This window comes from Carcharhinus amblyrhynchos, chromosome 15 (genome assembly GCF_965287045.1).
Source record: "Carcharhinus amblyrhynchos chromosome 15, sCarAmb.v2.hapA, whole genome shotgun sequence".
Lineage (NCBI taxonomy): Eukaryota > Metazoa > Chordata > Chondrichthyes > Carcharhiniformes > Carcharhinidae > Carcharhinus > Carcharhinus amblyrhynchos.
The window spans coordinates 44491920-44510741 of NC_137338.1; the positions used below are offsets into that span (position 1 = coordinate 44491920).

General features: G+C 42.6%; 1 protein-coding gene across 2 annotated transcripts in view; it reads right to left on the minus strand.

Moving 5' to 3' along the window:
* Positions 1 to 18822, minus strand: part of lsamp (limbic system associated membrane protein) — a 771666-nt gene that overhangs the window by 292500 nt on the left and 460344 nt on the right. For both annotated transcript variants that reach the window (XM_080203901.1, XM_080203900.1), the window contains exon 3: positions 4650 to 4775. In XM_080203901.1, coding sequence (XP_080060027.1) covers positions 4650 to 4775 — 126 coding nt within the window. The remainder of the gene's footprint in view (positions 1 to 4649; positions 4776 to 18822) is intronic.

Genomic DNA, 18822 nt, shown 5'->3' on the forward strand with positions numbered 1-18822 from the left:
ACCCCTGCAATACACCGATGCCATGTGCCTTCTCCTGCAGGCCGATTGCCGGAACAGGCTGGACCATCCTTGTGCCCAAGGAATCTCTGCACTCCAGCAATTGAAAGGAGGACTTCTCCCACGTCATCATGAAAGATGCATCACAGCTATCATTCACACCCGCATCAACGCACTTCAGTGGGCCACTTAGTGGTGAGTACCTCACAGCTGACGATCCACAGCAGGCGGAGGGAGGGACAGCCCAAGGAACTGGCACTCAGAGGGATTCCGGAGCCCAAGACACTGCTGATCCCCAGCTTTTCCCACAGCTGCTGGAGAAAGGCTGATTTAAAGAGTCCCATTGCTTTCAATCTAATGAGATAGTGCTGTCACTTCAATGCGACAAGGCCAACACTATGAGGGTGGCATTTGCAGTGAAGACCTTAGTGCAGGAGTTGTCCACACCATGGTGCAAGGCTTTGGCTGCATAGTGCAGACACGAGTGGGAATCCACGAGTGTCATTGCCAGAAGATGGCAGCACTTTTGGATCTCACTCTAGTTACTCACCCATCCCATGGAGGAGCACAGGGGACCTCGGAAACCTGAAGGGAAGAGGATCGCCAGGAGTATAGACCGTGGCCCTACAGCTAGGGGACCCATCTGATACCTCCTCTCTGTGAGTGACTCGTCTCCAGCTCCTGATACCAAGGAGGGCAGCAGTCCAACATTGGCACTGCCCAAAAGTGGGCCTGGTCCCTTAAGGTCTCAGCCATCCAGGGAATGCCCTCCAAAGTTATCTTAGGCCAAAGGGCATGGAAGTCAGCAGGCCATTTCAACTTCAGCTGTGAATCCTAGGGACACACCTAGAGGTAGTGGGAGTGTGAGGAAGATTAAGAAACCGTAGGCATTTAGTATTGCAGTACGATCGCTATTTTGTTATTTTGTTTTGCTCCCTGAGCAGGGGACATCATGGAGGGCACCTCCCTGCATGAGCGCTCTCCTCCAAAATCCTCCTCAGAAGTGAAGACACCAGTTTCATGCTTCTGTGGATCTGTAAATGGTGCTAGTGTTGTTGTAAATGAGGAGGCAGGCGGGGGAGTCTTGCAAAGAGTGCTCACTAATGAAGTTAATGTAATAAAATGAGCTTCCAGTGGTCCTGCAGCTTGTTTCAGGCCATTCCACCAGTGAGGTGCCAGTAAGATTGGAACTTGGAAACTCGCTGGTGTAAATCACATCCTCCCGATTTTGAGCACATACCACCATTCCTGCCTACTCCAACATTTACTTTGACAATAGCTGATCCTCTGTCTCAATGCCATACATGTGCTCTCCCCAGATCCCTTGATATTTTTAGTGTCTAGGAATCTCTCTCTTTCTTTCTTAATACATTCAATGACTTGGCCTCCACAGTTTTATCCACAAGTTCACTACCCTCTGAGTGAAGAAATTTCTCCTTATCTCAATTTTATTTGGCTTATCCCATATTCTGAGACTGACTCCTTGTTTTAGATCCCCTGACCAGGGGAACATCCCTGTATTCGGTCTGTCCAGTCCAGTCAGAATTTTAGATGTTTAAATTAGATCCCCTCTCATTCTTCTGAACTCCAGAAAATATAGACTTGGTTAACCCAATTTCTCCCATATAACAATCCTGTCCTCCCAGGTATCAGTCTGATTAACTTTCACTGCACTACTTCAACAGCAAGTGGATCATTATTTAGCTAAGGAGACCAAAACTGCACACAATACTCCATGTGTGGGCCCACTAAGGCCCCGAACAGCTGCAGTAAACCGTCCTTGCTCTTACACTCAAATTCTCTTGCAATGAAGGACAACATTTCATTTGCCTTCTTACCTTTTTGCTGCACCTGCATACTTGCTTTCAATAAGCATGTTAATTCTGTTTGCATTTGGAAATGTAAGCTGTCTTATTGACACAGCTATCTAGCTTTCTATATTCACGTGACTATGCCATGCTGCTGCTTCTGGAGGCAGACACCTTAAGACTAGTCTAATGAAGATCTCTCACTGAATATATGCTACATAATTTTGTTGGTCACATCCTCAAAAAACACCAGGTGTATCAAACATTATTTCACATTCATAAATCCATGTTGACTATGCCAAATTAAATTATTATTATGTGTCCATTTATCACATCTTTTTTACAGATTCACCTCATCAATGGTGTAAAGCTAACTGGTCTGCTTTTTTTCAGTTTTCTCTCTTCCTCCCTTAGTGGGGTTACATTTTGCTACCTTCCGAGCTGCAGGAACCATTCCACAATCTATAGAATTTTGGAAGATGACCACCAATGTACCCATTATCCTCATAGCTTTCTCTTCCAACACTCTGCAATGTAGATTATCAGGTCCCAGGGACTTAACAATCTTCAGTCGCATTAATTTCTCCATTAAACCTTTGCACCGATACTAGTTTCCTTCAATTCTCATTCTCCCAAGTCCCTTGGATCTCGAATTCTGGGAGATTTCTTGTATATTCCTCAGTGAAGACAAATACCAAGCAATCATTTAATTTCTCTGCTATTTCCCTATTCCACATTATAAATTCTCCTCAACAACATTTGTCTTAGCTAAACATTTTGTTTTTACATACCTAAAGAAGCTTTTGCAGTCCATTTTTATATATTTTGCCAGTTTACCAGGTTCTATTCTCCCTTTTATCAGTTTCTTGGTCCTCCTTTGCTGTATTTTAAAATACTCCCAATCCTTAGGTTTTCCATGATTTCTGGCAACTTTAAGGGTGTTATGGACAGGAGCGCCAATTAATTTAAATAGCCCTGATTTCTTCTTTCTCCACCTGCCAGTAAACTGAAACATGATTTGCCTTTGATTTACCCCTTTACAAGCAGTGATATATTTTCCCCAACCGCTTGTCTTGCTGTGATCCAATTTTTATCAACACCTCCACAGCAAACTCAAGACAGGGAAAATCACAGGGTTAATTTGTCTGCACGTAGTCAAAGGGAGGTTGGGAGGTGGTGGTGTTGTTATGTAGCCTCCAATGCATTTATACAATAAGAGGATAGGGAAAGGAAGAGTTACAGGCCAAAGGCCACAGAATAAAATGTGTGTCCCCAATCAAAAGTCCAATATATTCATTCACAGAATCAGCAGGTTGAACACTTATGTTAGATAATTCACTTTTCCAATAGAGGTGACTTCAAGAATGAGAATGGCAAGTGGTGATAAATTGGTCTTGCAGCACCGGTACAGAAGTTCAACAGTTCCAGTAGAAACATTATTGTTGGGAACCAGGCATTCGCCTGGACTGAGACCTGGTTCTGAGTTGCTGCTTGGTTGATAGAAGAAAGATGTGTGAACTTTGCAGCTCCACATGACAGCAGCTTGCAGGAGTGTAACTCCCACCCCTCCACTTTAATTTGGACAAAGTGTGCATATTGCTTAGTCTGGCTGCTTGGCCTTGTTTTGACCACTCAGAGGTTCAAAACCAGTTTGAGAGTCCTTTCTCCTTGCGGACTGGCCATCTCCATTAATCAAGTCTTGGTCTTACAAATGTAAATGGTCTTTGTACAATTCCTGTGGATTTGATCCATGTAATCACAAGGATCATTCACATCTCTTTAAAAATAATAAACTGGTAGCTGTTCTGAATGTCCCGAAGTTCCTGTTGTTTGAATCAGTCAGTCATGGCTTCAGTCAGTTTCACGCCTTTGTCCAGAGTTTAAGATTCTATGCATGTCCCCCTCCAATACCAATCCTCCAGCCACATGTTCAATTGCTCAATCCACCTATTACTATGCAGGTTATTGTTGATTAAGGTCAATGACCTAGTTATTGCTGAGTAAGTGTCAATTGATTGCACTGTTGTTCACACATTCTACCACTTCGTTTATGATTGAGAGCACACCAATGGGCAGTAATTTGGCCTATTTGAATTTGTCCTGCTTTTTTTGGATAGTGCGTAGCTGGGAATTTTTCACATTGCTGGGTAAATGCCTGTGTTGTAGCTGTAGTGGAACATCTTGGCTGAGGGCACAACTAGTTCCGGAGCATAGATCTTCAGAAATGTTGCTAATGCTGTCAAGGCCCACATTCAGTGCCTTCATCCGTTTCTTTATATCACTTGGAGTGAACTGAATTGTTGAAGGCTGGCATTTGTGATGCTGGGACATCCAGAGGAGGCCAAGATGGATCATCCACCTAGCACTTCCAGATTAAGGTTGTTGTTTCAGACTTGTCTGATGTGCTGGGCTCCCCCATCATTAAGGATGGGGATATTTGCACAGCTGTCTCCTTCTGTTAGTTGTTTAAATACCCATCAGCAACCATATCTAGCATCTTTCAATTTCTTGAGGACAGTCAGGAAGGAGAGGGTTGTGGATAAGAAGCTTCCAGTATATGGCTAAAACTTACATAAATTATGTCAAGAACAAAAACTAATTCTAGGTCAGTCTTGTTTGTGATTCAGTGCTGCATTTCAGCTGCATAGCTCTCTTCTTTCTAAAGTTCAAGTCTACTCACAAGGTTTGTACTCCTCAAAACTTAACTAACGTCTGAGCTACGCCTGGAGAAACTTTATACTAGATTCTGCCCGAAAATCAAGTATTTTAGATGATCGCAATTTTGGTAACATTGGCTGATACTTTTGGCCAATTGAGCTCAAAAATGATGAACTTTACTCTTACCTGAAGGGGAAATGTGTCTCCAATTTATGACAGGTTCTGGTCTTCCATTAGCCAAGCACACGAGAGTCACGTTGCTACCTTCATTGACTGTGATGTTAGACGAAATATTGTAGATCTTTGGTGGAACTATGGAGAAAAGCATATTGCAATCAGAAAGTAGCTTTATATGTCTCTTATTGCCTCATATTAGTTTTACTATAAGCCAGCATTTGATGGAAACATAAGTATACACAACAATTAGACTATCTGATGAGGTCAGATAGATGCAGTAGATGAGTGAGGTCAGATCATTGTCATGGGGGCATGAGCAGTTAGAAAAAAATTTTAGAAAGTGCACCCGTGTCAGGTCACTTCCGGGCTGCAGAAAGCGGAGAAATCAGCCCGGGAGCGAAAAGCAGAAGCTATGACCCCCATAGACATCACTGTTCCCATTATCCACACCCACCCCATCCAGCCCCAAAACCCACACACATCGCTGTCCCCCTAATCCATTCCCCCCCCCCGCCACTACCCAGACCGATCACCACCCCCACCAATTGCCCGCAGAGTGGCAGTGGACACCCAAGGCCCATCCGCGCCTCACCAGAGATATATCTGCTCCCCCCCCCCACCACCTGAGATACATCTTACCAGTCTCCCTCCCCCACCACCGCACCCCTCAACAACAATCTGGCCTCACTCGTCCCCTCCCCACAGAATGTTCTGGCCTCACTCACCCCTTCCCCCCACCCCCAGACAATGATCTGGCCTCACTCATCTCCACCCCAGAGAATGGACTGGCCTTACTCACCACCCCGCACCCCCCCTGCCCCCGAGACAATGATCTGACCTCACATCACCATCCCCCCAACCCTCCAACCCTGAAAGGTCTGGCCTCACTCACCTTCCACTCCCAGAGGAACATCTGACCTGCCTCCTCCCCCCTCCCCCCTCCCCCCCCCCTTCCCCCCCTCCCCCCCCGCCCCGTCACCAGAGATACATCTGACCTGCCTTCTCCTCCTCCCCACACCAGGCAACAATCTGGTCTCACTCCCCTCCCTCCCCCAAATAGAGAATGATCAGGCCCGTCTCTCTCGCCCACCACTGATCCGAGTCAGAGAGCCATTGGAAGCTCTGAATGCGCTCTTCATCAGCTGGAGTGCCCGATTCAGACTTTTATTTAGCAGGTCCATTACGGCGCAATTCCAGATTGGCAACTGCAGTGGTAAAGGGGGAAATGCCAATAAAGTCGGGTGGGCAGTTCATTAGTTCAAGTTAAATGATGCAAATGAATTTAAGTCGCCGTTGCGCCCGTTTTGGGCGTGAATCGAATCACCGCCATTTCTGGGTTTCGGTAAAGTGGCCATCTGCATGGACATGGGTGCAGGTCGCACGAATGGCCTCTCATCCGACTTTATCATGTTTTTGCGCCCATTTGGTAAAATCGGGCCCAAAGAGTGTATCAATCCAAATTTAAATAGCCCTGAAGAAGTCTATATATATGCTGGGTTGTTGTATATTTTATTTATCTCAAAGCAATGCAGAGATATCTTGAGTTCCAAATCCACCAGCTTGTTACAGAGCTTTCAGAACATCTCCGAACTCAGTATTTCCAGTACACTTGCAATCTGTGCTCTTTACTCAGACCCCACATCCTTTCGAGAACTTTCTCAGATTCCCTACCTCATTAGCTCCACCAAAAGGTTTAAGCAAACAAGGGTCAGTTGCCAGACTAGCATAACCAAACACAGATGAAATAAACTATTGATCATGACAGTCTGCAATTTGAATGAGTCAGACAACACTGCCCTAAATGCATATTTATTTCAGCAGCGCAAGGCAGCTAAGACACAGATTTAAGAAAAAAATCAGATATTATTTTGGTCTAGCTGAGTTATCATGCGATTTGGACAAAAGTACAGTACCACAACAGTGTGTGGGAAACTAATATCCCCTGTGAAATTATCTTTGTAAAAACTGATTTTTTTTGCATAAATAATTATTATGACATTTTTCAACTCAGATAATTAGTCTGATTAGGGTGCTCAATAGATTAAAACCTCAGTACAGTTTCAACTATTTTTTGTAGCTCATTGTTTCATATTTTCATTGAAGTCTACTGCATTTCCTCGCACACCTTACAATTTGTACAAAGGAAATAATTTCACACAAAATGAAGTTCTTAACTCTGAACAGATCTGTTGGGCATTCTGTAAAACAGGAATAAATGAAAATTATTTCCATTTCAGGCCACAATAACCCATTCCATTTTGTTGGAAAATTTAATGATACGTGGCCACAGTAGATGCAGTTACACTTATGTTATGGCAACAATATCAGTTTTAGCATGATTCTGTGTGCCTTATTTGTGTATAGCTTACTTTGTCCACACTAATCTGCTGAGGTACTTCTGAATAACATACCTGGTCAGCAACAATGAGCCACAGTTTATCAGAAACACCCTGGTACCAAGGACATTCAATTGAACTAAATGCGGGTCCACAAGTCTCAGCTAGTATTTTAATGTAACAGTATGAAGAACAGCGTTTGGACAGAACTAAAGAATAAACTATATGACTTTTTGGTCTCCGTATACACTCCAAATGGAGAATTAGATTTTAAAGGATGTGTGGATTTTCCAATCTCTTGCTAAAACAACAGAACTCTGCAGAACACAGCTCTGCAAATTGTACCTTTAGGTATTCTTTCCAAATCTATAAATTGTGCATGACAGCTGCATTTAGGGAAAGCATTCCCCACCCCTTACAAATTCAACCTCAATACTATATGTAATATATCTTTTTGTAGCTATTTCTCATGAGTGCAGAAAGACTGAATAACTAGTCTCTGATTAAACTGTATGACGCGCCTGAATGATAAATCATCATGATAGGGGGAGGAATTAATTCTGAATTAAATATACCGAATTAAAATTGAAACAGTGAGAAACTAAAAGACTGATATAAAATGTCAGGAACTTGATTGATTGATTCATATATCTGAGTTCTAGTATCACCATTACTTTGAACTTTAGTATTGGAAGAGTTCTTTCCTAGTTATCAAAAGGACTTCAATTTTACCTACCATAGTTATTGGTTATCAATCTCCCACAAATTGATAAATAAATATCAAATCTCAAAGTGAATTCAATTTTGGAGTACATCGCTAGTGTGGTGCAATTGATCTTTAATTTATCAGTCCATGGTTTGTTTTGGTGCCTACTTTATTTAAGAATTCCAGAGCACGGTACATACAGAAGATCACTAAGGGGTAATTGATTGGAATGAATTATAATTTCAGTTTGCTGTTGTAGTGAATCATGTCAGAGGAGATGAAGGTTATTACCAATGCTTATACGACAAATTACATGATACCATATGATATTGCATCTTCAGTGATTAAATCTGATATTTTCTCTGAATTTTACCTTCAATAAAATACAAGACAATTGAGACAGAATGACTTGAGCATACATTCAGACACATTTGTGATATTTGTTTAAGATGATTGACGATCGCAGCTTATGGAATAATAGAACTAAGGCAGTCTTTGAGAGAAGACTAGATGTTTACTGTATTAAATGTTTAGTGATGTGTTCACACACCTGTATATTAACGCTACTCCCTCAAAGGGTGGAGATAGCATTATTGGAGGGGGGTGCAACAAGGACAAACATCTAGCTTCTCTCTGCAGCCCCTAGCCCCCAATTCAAAATAAAATTACAAAACTAACATAATTAAACTCTGCTGCAAAATGGCAGCATGCAATTAGCAAAAGCGAAAAGGATGCAGAAGAAAACAGAGACCCAAAAGAGATCCATTATAGACTCCTTGCAATATATTTTTGTGCTCTTTTATTCTCTCAGGAAAAAAGTATATTTTAGCCTTTATCTAATTTTACCTCTTTCTCCACCCACTCAATCCATCAACTTAATAAGCGCTGCTGACTCAAAGGTGACATTACAAATTCAACATTCATATTACCTCAGATTTGAGAAAGCTGTACTGGGATTTAGTTCAATTTTAGAAGAAATACAAACATTAGTTCAGTTCCACTTAATCCAGCATAATGACCACCTGATCTGAACTTGCCTGTATTTCCATGTTCCTATTGTTACCCCACATCTTGACCAAGATGTTCTGGTCCAATCAGCCACCGGGGTCTTCCGGTCCCATCAAAAGTCAAGGACTTTTGGCTAGACTGCCACATCTGCTGTAGCGGGGCCAGAAAATCTGGCCCTTGTGTTCACCCAGGACAGGCCTATCTATCTGGCAGAGGGGCCTGCAACAGAGCCAAGGACCACCAGCTGAAAGGCTGCCCAAAAGAAGAAAATAGGTCTGCAGCCCTAAAAACCTTGGTCCACCTTTCATAATGATGGGCACTTATTTGTTATTTGTTCTGAGTGAATCTGGTTTCAAGGATATATAACAATATGCATTTGCACAGTGGCTGTAATGTATATAATACCAAAAGTGTCTAACAAGTGCACAGTCCCAAAAATTGACACAGACCCAAAGAAGAAGGCACTCGGTCAAGCAAGTAGACTTTAAAGAACATACCAAAGGAGGAGAGAAAGTAAAAAGCATATAGTTTTAGAGTGAGGAATTCCACAGAAGTTCACTGGTAGCCTCTGTTGCTCCACTTGGGTTTCTGCCAAATGAAAGCTTAGGCAAATGAGGCCGAAGGAGTGGAGACATCACTCTGTCTCCTTTATACAGCCTTTGACCCTGGAGTCTAGTAAAGATAACTCAGTGGGCCTTTGCAAAATTGCAGGGAACAAAACAGCAAAGCTAAAGGGACAAAAATTATCTTTTCATTCATCACTCTTTGCCACTTTTGCTCCTGGAAAATAAATACTCCATGGCACAAAGTGGAAGGAAATCAGTTGCCTTAAAGCTGAATCAGAGTTGTGATTGTCACACTTGAGCTTTCACTAGAGCCAGAGTTCTGGCAAAACAAACAGGCCAAGAACAGACTTGTCTTGCACCAATCAATTCTAAGATACTAGCTGGCTGGAGTGGTCAAAGGAACCATCAAATAAACCTATGATAATAAGCAGGCAGAAGCAGAAGGACATATAAATCAACAAAGAACTGAAAACTGAGAAGTACCTTCTTCGTGATAAATGGGCCGCTGGTTACATAATTCCTTAAGTTCTCAAGAGTAGGAGTAGATTCAGGTTGATTTGGTTTTGATATTGGTTTGGATTCTTCCAAAAAAATTTGAAGTGTCGAATTTCAGTAAAAACTGAAGTAAAATCTTGTTTTTTCAGCGGGATTTTCAAAATTAATCTCTCACATTCTGTGCATCACAGAGAGCCCTCGAGTCAATTAAGCTGAAAAGTGTTAGGCAGAGCCCATTCCTACTGAAGAGGATGGTGGGATAGTGCTGAGTGGACCACCATGCATGCACTGACCTATCAGTGCCAAGATTGGCGCATGTGCAGTAGCCCTACACTGCCATGTGACCGATCATTGGTCAGCTCAATCACTAGCTGTGCGACTCCTCCCCGCCACGCCCTGATTGCTGGCCTTGCAAGTGTCTGGGCCAACCCCAACCTCCCCCAGGCCCACCTCGATCTCTAGCCCCACCCCCCTCCCCCACTTCCCCAGCAGTCTCAGTTTCCCACTTCACCCTCACCCGCTCCAGCAGCTCTGACCACCCATACCCACTACAGTCTCAACCCCCATCTCCACAGCCCCGACCCCCCTCCCAACCCAATGGTTAGTCCCAATCGCTGATCCCAGTACAAAGTGACAGCAGGGCCCCTCCTACCCCATCGATCTAGAGCAGAGTCCAACCCAATATCAAACCAAATCAACCTGAATCTACTCCTTAAGGAACTTAAGGAATTATGTAACCAGTGGTCCATTTATCACTAAGACAGCGCTTCTCAGCTTTCAGTTCTTTGTTGATTTATATGTCCTTCTGCTTCTGCCTGTTTATTATCATAGGTTTATTTGATGGTTCCTTTGACCACTCCAGCCAGCTGGTATCTTAGAATTGATTGGCTGGGAGAATCGCCTCAATATTCACACTTTGATAACAAGTTTGTAAACTGGCAGAAAAAAACTAACTAGGTTAACAATTGCTTCAAGAACAGTGGCAATATGAGCAGAAACATGCAGCTGCAAGGTTAGATATCCACCAATAGAGAAGATGGCATTGTCCAAATGTATTGTTGAGAAAATGTTCGTATTTCAGAAGCCTATGGGGAGTGTTTGATTGGAGAAATTATGGTCAGAGTTCCAGCCAGAGTTCAAAACGTTACAACTAAAGGGTAGAGAAACCATCAATTTGAGGGCCATCAGTGAATTTTGAATGAGAAATCTGTTGGTTTCTCAGAATAATCAATCTGGATGGCAGAACAAATCAATAGGAATGCTTACAGAAGTCATTAAAGGGAGACTGGCAAGTATTTAGGGAAATCAATTGTGGGTTTAGCTGATCAATAAATTCAGACTTTCAGTAATGTATACATTACACTAAAAGCTGAAGGCAGATAGTACATTCTAGGAGAGTATTAAGTCCAAGAATTGATAATATTTGGGCTATTCTTAAGTATGTTGATGTGTTTTTTACTGTCAGCTATAAATGTTTTAAATGTTTCTTGGGAACCCATCATGCGCCCATTTCAATTCCTTCTCTGGCTCTGAGATTGTCAGACAGTAGTAGCCAAGCTACAGAGGAGGTTCTCAACCCACCCAGATTCATTACTCACTGCTGGTACCAAACTGAGTCATTCCTCCAGGATCTGGAAGTCTGCTGTCTGACTGAACTCGTAGTGTGTTTTTCCTGGGTTGTCCCTGATGTCTTATTGTACCATTCATGCCAATGTTTAATCATGTTCTTTTGTTTCACTCGTACCTTAGCTCTAGGGTTGGGGGTAGGGGCATGGGTCAGAGTGTGGTAACCCAAGACAATGAGACGCAACTGTATGCTTCTTGGGTAGGGGAGGAACCTCAGTTGGCGCCAGGGAGGAGAAGGGAGTAGACATGTATTGCAGTTATGTTAGATCCTTGTTTGTACATATATAAATGTTGTTGGGAATTAACCTTTTATAACTTGAAGCCACAACTAGTCACCTTCAAAGATATTACACAGACATTACTTAGTTCAAGTTGCAATATATCAGAAGTAAAAACGTTATCATATTTTGAACTCTAAATATACCAACATTCCCTGTACCAAGTAGTATTTTTGCTATTCACTTAAAAGCCATTTATTCAGCATTTGAGGCAGTCATATGTAAAAGATTAACAATTATGTTGAATGATCATTTAGAATAACAATTTACCTGTTACATATGGTTCTCTGCAGCACCATCCCACATTTCCCTTTGTTGGCATAAAATGTCCAACTTTGACACTAATATTTGATTTTCAAATGTGTTATTTTTTAAGTTTCATATTAAAAGGCATTGTCTTTGGCGACTCTTCAAAACTCTGTCCTAATTTTGCCACACATTTTCCAGTAAATTCTTTATCTTTCCCAATACCTTTTGTTCTGTGTTAGTAGGCACAGTACACTTGTACAAAACAAAATTCCTCTGAATGAATTTGTCAATTTGTAGTGTATGTTCAGGTAATTTTGGCTGGATTTTTGCTGCCAGATGTTCTCTTCTCCAGAGCCACATGCAGAAGTACAGTTCCAACACATTTGTAGCTCTGGGAAGCCAAGGAATTGAGCATTCCCATGTCACTTGACAACAGGGAATACTTCTCTTGCTTGACATCCACAGAATTGCACGTCCAGATGGAGCCGCCGGATGGCAATGAGAACAGTAACAGATGACTTTTACCCTTTCCCAGCACAGACACTGGGGTTGATTTTCACTTTTGGGCAGCCAACCAGGAGGAGCCCATTCTGGCAGAGAAAAGGGTGTTGTTTGTTTCAGGCCTCTGCCTGAAATTTGACAAGCGAACCGTGGATGCCAAATGTACATCTCAGTGCTACTTCCTGCTCTTCACCCAAAGGAATATTGATTGGGATCTACTTCAGTAAAATCTTATGAGTTGGGTGTGCGGACAGTGTGGAGGGGAGCAGGAGTTTAGAAGGTGGGGTAACAATAAGGTGGGGTGAAAACACAAGATATTGGGCCCGATTTTTGGACGCAAAAACTTGGTAAAGTCAGGCGCGAGATGAATAGTGCGATTCGCACCCATCTCTGCGCCAGTTCTCCCTTAACCAAGGCCCTAAAATGATCACAATTGGGACAATGCCTGAAATGGGTGCAACAGCCATTGAAATGCATCTGCATGCATTTAAATTGACTCAATGGGCTGCATGCCTAACCCTACTGGCCCTTCCCCTTTACCACTGCATTCAGCCATCCAAATTGACGCGAAACAGATATGCTCTATAAGAGTCCAATTTGGGCGCTCCAGCTAGTGAGGAGGTAAGTTCCAAGCATCTGACGGCTCACTGCTTGAGATCAGTGGGGGGTAGGGGTGAGGTCCGCTGTCACTCTGCCTGTGATTAGTGAGGGGGAATGGGGGAGGGGCCCATAGTCAATCTCAGTAGCGGGTGGGTGGGGGCATAACAGGGTCATTAATGTTGTAGGGGTGGGAAAATGTTGGTAGGGGCCAGGGAGAGGCATTATCCATCCCAGGAGGGATGTGGCAGGGGAGCCATGTTATATCTTTTCTTTCTGCGCACGCGCAATTAGAGGTGCTGATCTAAGCTGCAGAATTTCAGGCATGTTAATCCCCATCCACATACTTGTGCAGCGCAATTCAGAATCGCTAATATTTTCTCAGGCAGAATGTATGTGGGGCGTGTCTGAGAACGAGTCTAAAAGTTGAATCTAAAACACTCTCAGTTTCAAGTCCTCCCAGCATTTAGAATCAAAATGGCAAAATAGAGCCCATTATCTTTGTGCAGGACAGGCTGGAGGACCAAAAGGCCACTTCCTGTCAGATATGTTTGTATTTGCTTTAGAACTGCTCCATTAAAAATTTTGATGCCTAGAACTATTCGTGGGTAGGTTCTTTTTTAGTAGTGTTGCTTACCTCAGATGGCAAGGTGGCCAGAACGTGGACCAGATTAACACTAACATGGGGTTTGATCCCTGTTCTGGCTGAGGTAGGTCTGGGGCCTACCTCCTTGCCCCAGCAATAGTTAAAAAAACTCACAGCACTTTGCTGTGATTCAGCAAATAATTGACAAGGACTTGCATGAGAGCTCTTGCAGAGGACTCATGAATATGAAGATGACTGTTAGTTAACACAAATTTTCCCAAATGCAAGGCACACACACTAAAGCTCTTTCCAGTGCCCCACTGCTGACTCATACTGTCACTGAAATCATCTGGCAGCGCAGTACATGGACCTTGGACTTTGCTGACTGTATGACTCAGTTCCACATTATATAATAGACATTAGAATTTTCAAATACAAATGCTTTGTTTAACAGTGGAGATACAAATGATGGGCTGCTTGCTAGGGACTGAAAATGATCAAGAAATAGAGAGACCACTTAAAGAAAGTAAATCTACTTAAACAATATAGCTTGGTCACAGGCTCTTCACTAATTGGAAATTATTTCACTATTTACCCACCAGTTCCTCTTAATATTCTGAAAACTTTCATCAAATTACCCCTCAAACATCTAAATTCTCAGGAATACAATTCTGTCTTGTGTAATCAATTGTTCCTTGTAACTTAACCCTTGGAATCCAAATATTATTCTAACTTGTATTCCATGAATGCAGCGGATACAGCAAAAGACTCTAACACAATCCCAACAGTAGCATTGCGCTCCATAAGCTGCTCCTACATAGCTACAGCACTAGCAACGAGCTGCCAAAGTGAAAAATTGTTCAAGTAATCCTGTCCAGATAAAACAGGATGAACACAATCTGACCAATTTAATGCCCCATTAGTCTACTCTCAATCATCAAAAAAGTGATAGAAGGTGTTTTTCACAATGCTATCAAACAGAACTTGCTCAGAAACAACCAGAGTTCATTATAGCCTTTGTCCAAACATGGACAAAGAAGGTGAATTTAACAGGTGAGATGGGAGTGAGTGCCTTTGACATCAAGAGAGCATTTGACTGATTGTTGCATTAAGAATCCCTAGCAAAATTGAAGTTAATAGCAAGCAAGAGAAAAACTCTCTACTGGTTGGAGGCATGCCTAACACAAAGAAAGGAGATTAATGGCATTGGAAGTCAGGATAATTTTGTAGGAATTCTTCATGCTGTTGTTTTAGGCCCAAACATGGTCAACTGCTTCATCAACTACCTTCTCTCAGATCTAAGGTCAGAAATGGGAATGTTTGCTAATGATTACACAGTGCTAGTACCAATTCCAATTCACCAGATATTGCAACAGACTGTGTCCATATGCAGCAAGATCTGGACAGCATTCAGGCTTGGGTGATAAGTAGCAAGCAACCTTCATGCTACAGAAGTGCCAGTCAATGACCATCTCCAACCACAGAGAATCTAACCATCTTCCCTTGACAATGGCACCACTGAACCCCCAATATCAACATCATGGGTCTATCAGTTATAAGAATAGGTCAGAACTGGGAATTCTGCATGGCACAATAACATCTCTATTCTCCAAAGCCTGTCTGCCACCTACAAGGCACAAGCTAGGTGTCTGAAAGAATACTTGCCACATGAAGCACAAAACCATCCAAGACAAAGCAACCCACTTGATCAGCATCCCATCCAATATCTTAAACACTCAGTCCCTTCATTCCCAGCACCTAGTGGCAACAATATGTACCATTTGAAGACGTATTACAAAATGAATTACTAGGGGTCCTTCAACAGCATTTTCTCCCCCCTTGACTTTTATCACGTAGAAGAACAAGGGCAGCAGGTACTTGCGAACATCACCATCAGCGAGTTCTTCTCTAATCCATCCTGATTTGGAACTATATCCTTCACTATTGCTGGATTAAAATCCTGGAACTCCCTTTCAGCAGCACTTCTGGGGTGCCTAAAGATATGGAATCAGTGGTTCAAGATGGTGGCTCACCACCACCTTCTCAAGGGAAATTAAGGATGGGACAACAAGTTCTGTCCTTGTCAGTGACATTCACAACCCATGAATGACATTAGAAGAGGAGTTACAGGAGGTCATCACTTGGCCCATTGTGCCAGTTTCTGCCCTTCGGAAAAGTTACCCAATTTTTCCCATTCACCTGTCCTTCCTGCCTAACTCTGCAATTGTTTCAATTGTTAACCTAATTGCTCATTAAAGTTATCAAATCTGCTTTGGCCATCCTTTCAGATTGCACTTTCAAAATAAAGGCTCGGTGTGTAAAATAATTCCTCAATGCACCTTTTGATTATTTTGCCAACTACCTTAAATGTCTGTCCTTAGAGCACATTCTCTTTTGCCACTGATAAGTTTCTCCTTATTTACTTTTTTCAAATGGCAGTCATGACTCCATTGCTTAGTCCAGAAACATTGTTGTAATGACTGTTCTTACAATAGTAAAAGAAAATCAAAATTTGATTGAGGAGTCCTTTTGAAATTTACACTTAACTATGCTTCCATAAAGGGTGATTCTGTTGAGTCTTAAATGGGTTATCTATGTGCAGAAGCTCACTTATACCATTCTGATGTTTTCCCAATGGATCAAGCAGTAGTGGATGGCAGTATTGAGTTAGACCAGGCCATCCTGGTGCCTTGTCTATATTGGATAGTGTAGACAAAAAGGGAGAAAATGGAAGAGAAGCAAATATCAAACCAAGAATGACTATATTCAAATTGTGGACAAGCTGGAAATCTCTGCAAAGAACAGTGTACATTTCAACTGGGTCTCAAAACTAATCCTTTGCTCTTGAGAATATGTTGAGAGTGAAAATGGGGAATCCCCACAAATAATGCTCTTCCTTGATGAGTGGCGTCATAATTTCATGTAATGATAGATATCAGAATAATGCTGAAAGTTCTCAGAAAGGTTCTTTGCAAGAGATGGAATCTGTTGGTTGGTCAAAGACAAAATTGGAAGTCAAGACTTCATCATCACTCTTATACCATCACTTGTATGCGTGCAACCGTTGCCAAACATTGTAGTATTAGCAAGACTGGCAAGATAATATAAGAGAAATTAAGAAAGAAAATTATAGTTTGTATTGAGCGCTTATAGTAAACTAAGTACGTTGAATCCAAAGCCTTGGATTTTTTGGCCCTGTTGTTGTGGGACCAGCCAGGGGGCATGCAGCAGCCCAGCCAAAAGTCCACTGACTTTTAGCTGGACTGGACGATCGTGTGGGTGGGTTTGGAAAATCCCACCCAATACTTTTCAGGGAAAGAATAAAACAATGACAGTCAGAGGCCAACTTACAATGGTAAAACTTTTGGCTGAGCCTTAGAGTTTTACAACAAAAGCAGAGGTCATCTTAGTGAAAAGGGGTAGGTTGTTTTTACTTACAATCTAAAGACTGGCAGTTGGTCTCATTGTATTTGGTATCTCTCCAGCCATTCACGCCAGTTGGATTCTCTGATCCCACCAGCAGCACACTCCAGCCCGTAGGTTTCCCACTGACATGAGGTGACACTGTCAGTGGGAATTCCATTGACAGTGGCAGGACCAGAGAATCCTGCTGCTAGCAAATGATGTGCCACCACCCGCCAGCAGGAAACACGTGTTAGGGAGGCTGGAGAATCTCACCCATTACGTTACTCTCCTTTTAATAAATAGAAAGAGGAGCCACTTAAAAAGAAGACTTTAGATGACAAAAACAAGTGAAACTCTCTACCGTAAGTGCAACTTCTACTTTTCTAAATTCGAATAAAAAAAGGCATCAAGTCACTTTACATTTGCTTGCCAATTAATCTGCATCACCTGAGACACTGCTTACATATTAGAATCTGTGCAATGAAATTGTTTAATTAGTCCCACCAAATGATCAGATGCTTTAAGTTCAGGGAATAAGATAACAGAGAGTTCTGAACAACATTTAATGACTTGGCATAGCACAGGTCATATTCACAGTGGAAAGCACCCTTTGTGATACATGAATGATGATCTAAACTAAAAATGCACTCATTTTGATAGCTAACATGTTGCTGTCCATATTTCAGTATACAGCTGATGCAAAATCTAGAATGCAACAAGTGAAGAATCAGCATTGATCAATAAATGCTGTAATTTCCATAACAATCAACTGACACCAGCACAGGAGTTCCAAACACTTTTGCACTCAAGGCTCCGCTCACATGAGCCCAGGGCTTCTATGGAGTGACAATTACCATCGAATTGCCACTCCATTCCTATTTACTTGCCCTAGACTGGAGCTGCACATTTGTTGCCCAGATCTCTGAACCAGGCTGGCTGGAATATGTACAATGCAGCTGTTTCAGGAGTCTCTTCAGTGAAAGACAGCAGGGTCAGGGCAAGTGAAGCTATGCCCCCTTTCTACGGCACTATCTAGCATAAATTGGGTCCCAGTTAACGGTGTCACTCTGTATGACAGGAGAGAAGGAAATCGTGTAAGTCATGTGGATAAGATGGATTTAAGGGAGCAGGTTTGGGGTGTTGAGGAAGGATTCGAGGGTTTGGGTGATGAGCAATAGTTGGGAGATTAAGGTGATAGTAGGGGATGTGACAATAGTCAGGAATGGAAGATTTGGAGTTAGTCTTGGGAGTCAGGGATGGGGTAATTGGGAGGTTCATCAGGAACTCAGGTGGGGAGTTGGGGGTGAGGGCAATTGGTGAGTCTAGGATGGTAGGAGATGATAAGGGGATAGGGGGTAGTCAGGGATGGGGAAGGTTGGGGATTCAACATAGTGGAGACTTGGTGGTATTTGGAAGGTGGGGCTTAGTCAGGAGGTGGAGCAATCAGTATGTGGGAGGGCTTTTGGGGGGTCACAAAGATAGTCAAGCTGGGGGGGTGTAGTCACAAATTAGATGGATGTTGGGGGTGGTGGGGATAATCGGAAGCCAGTAGGGTAGTCTGGGGATCCAGAGGAGAGCAATTAATGGGGTGGAGGAGGTTGGGATAGGCAATTAGTCCCATTATTACCCAAGAATTAGAGGTGGTCTTAATCCTTCTAACTTTCTCTCAACCACTATTCTGCAAAGAGAATCCTAATTATTGGAATATCAGATTGTTCCAGGTGCAGGGTATTTTCCCATCAGAAGTTTGAACTGCTCAAAGCCATTCCTGTACAGTCCTTACTTGGGGGCCTTTGGGAGGGGAGGGTGGGGTGGGAAAGTAGGGGATT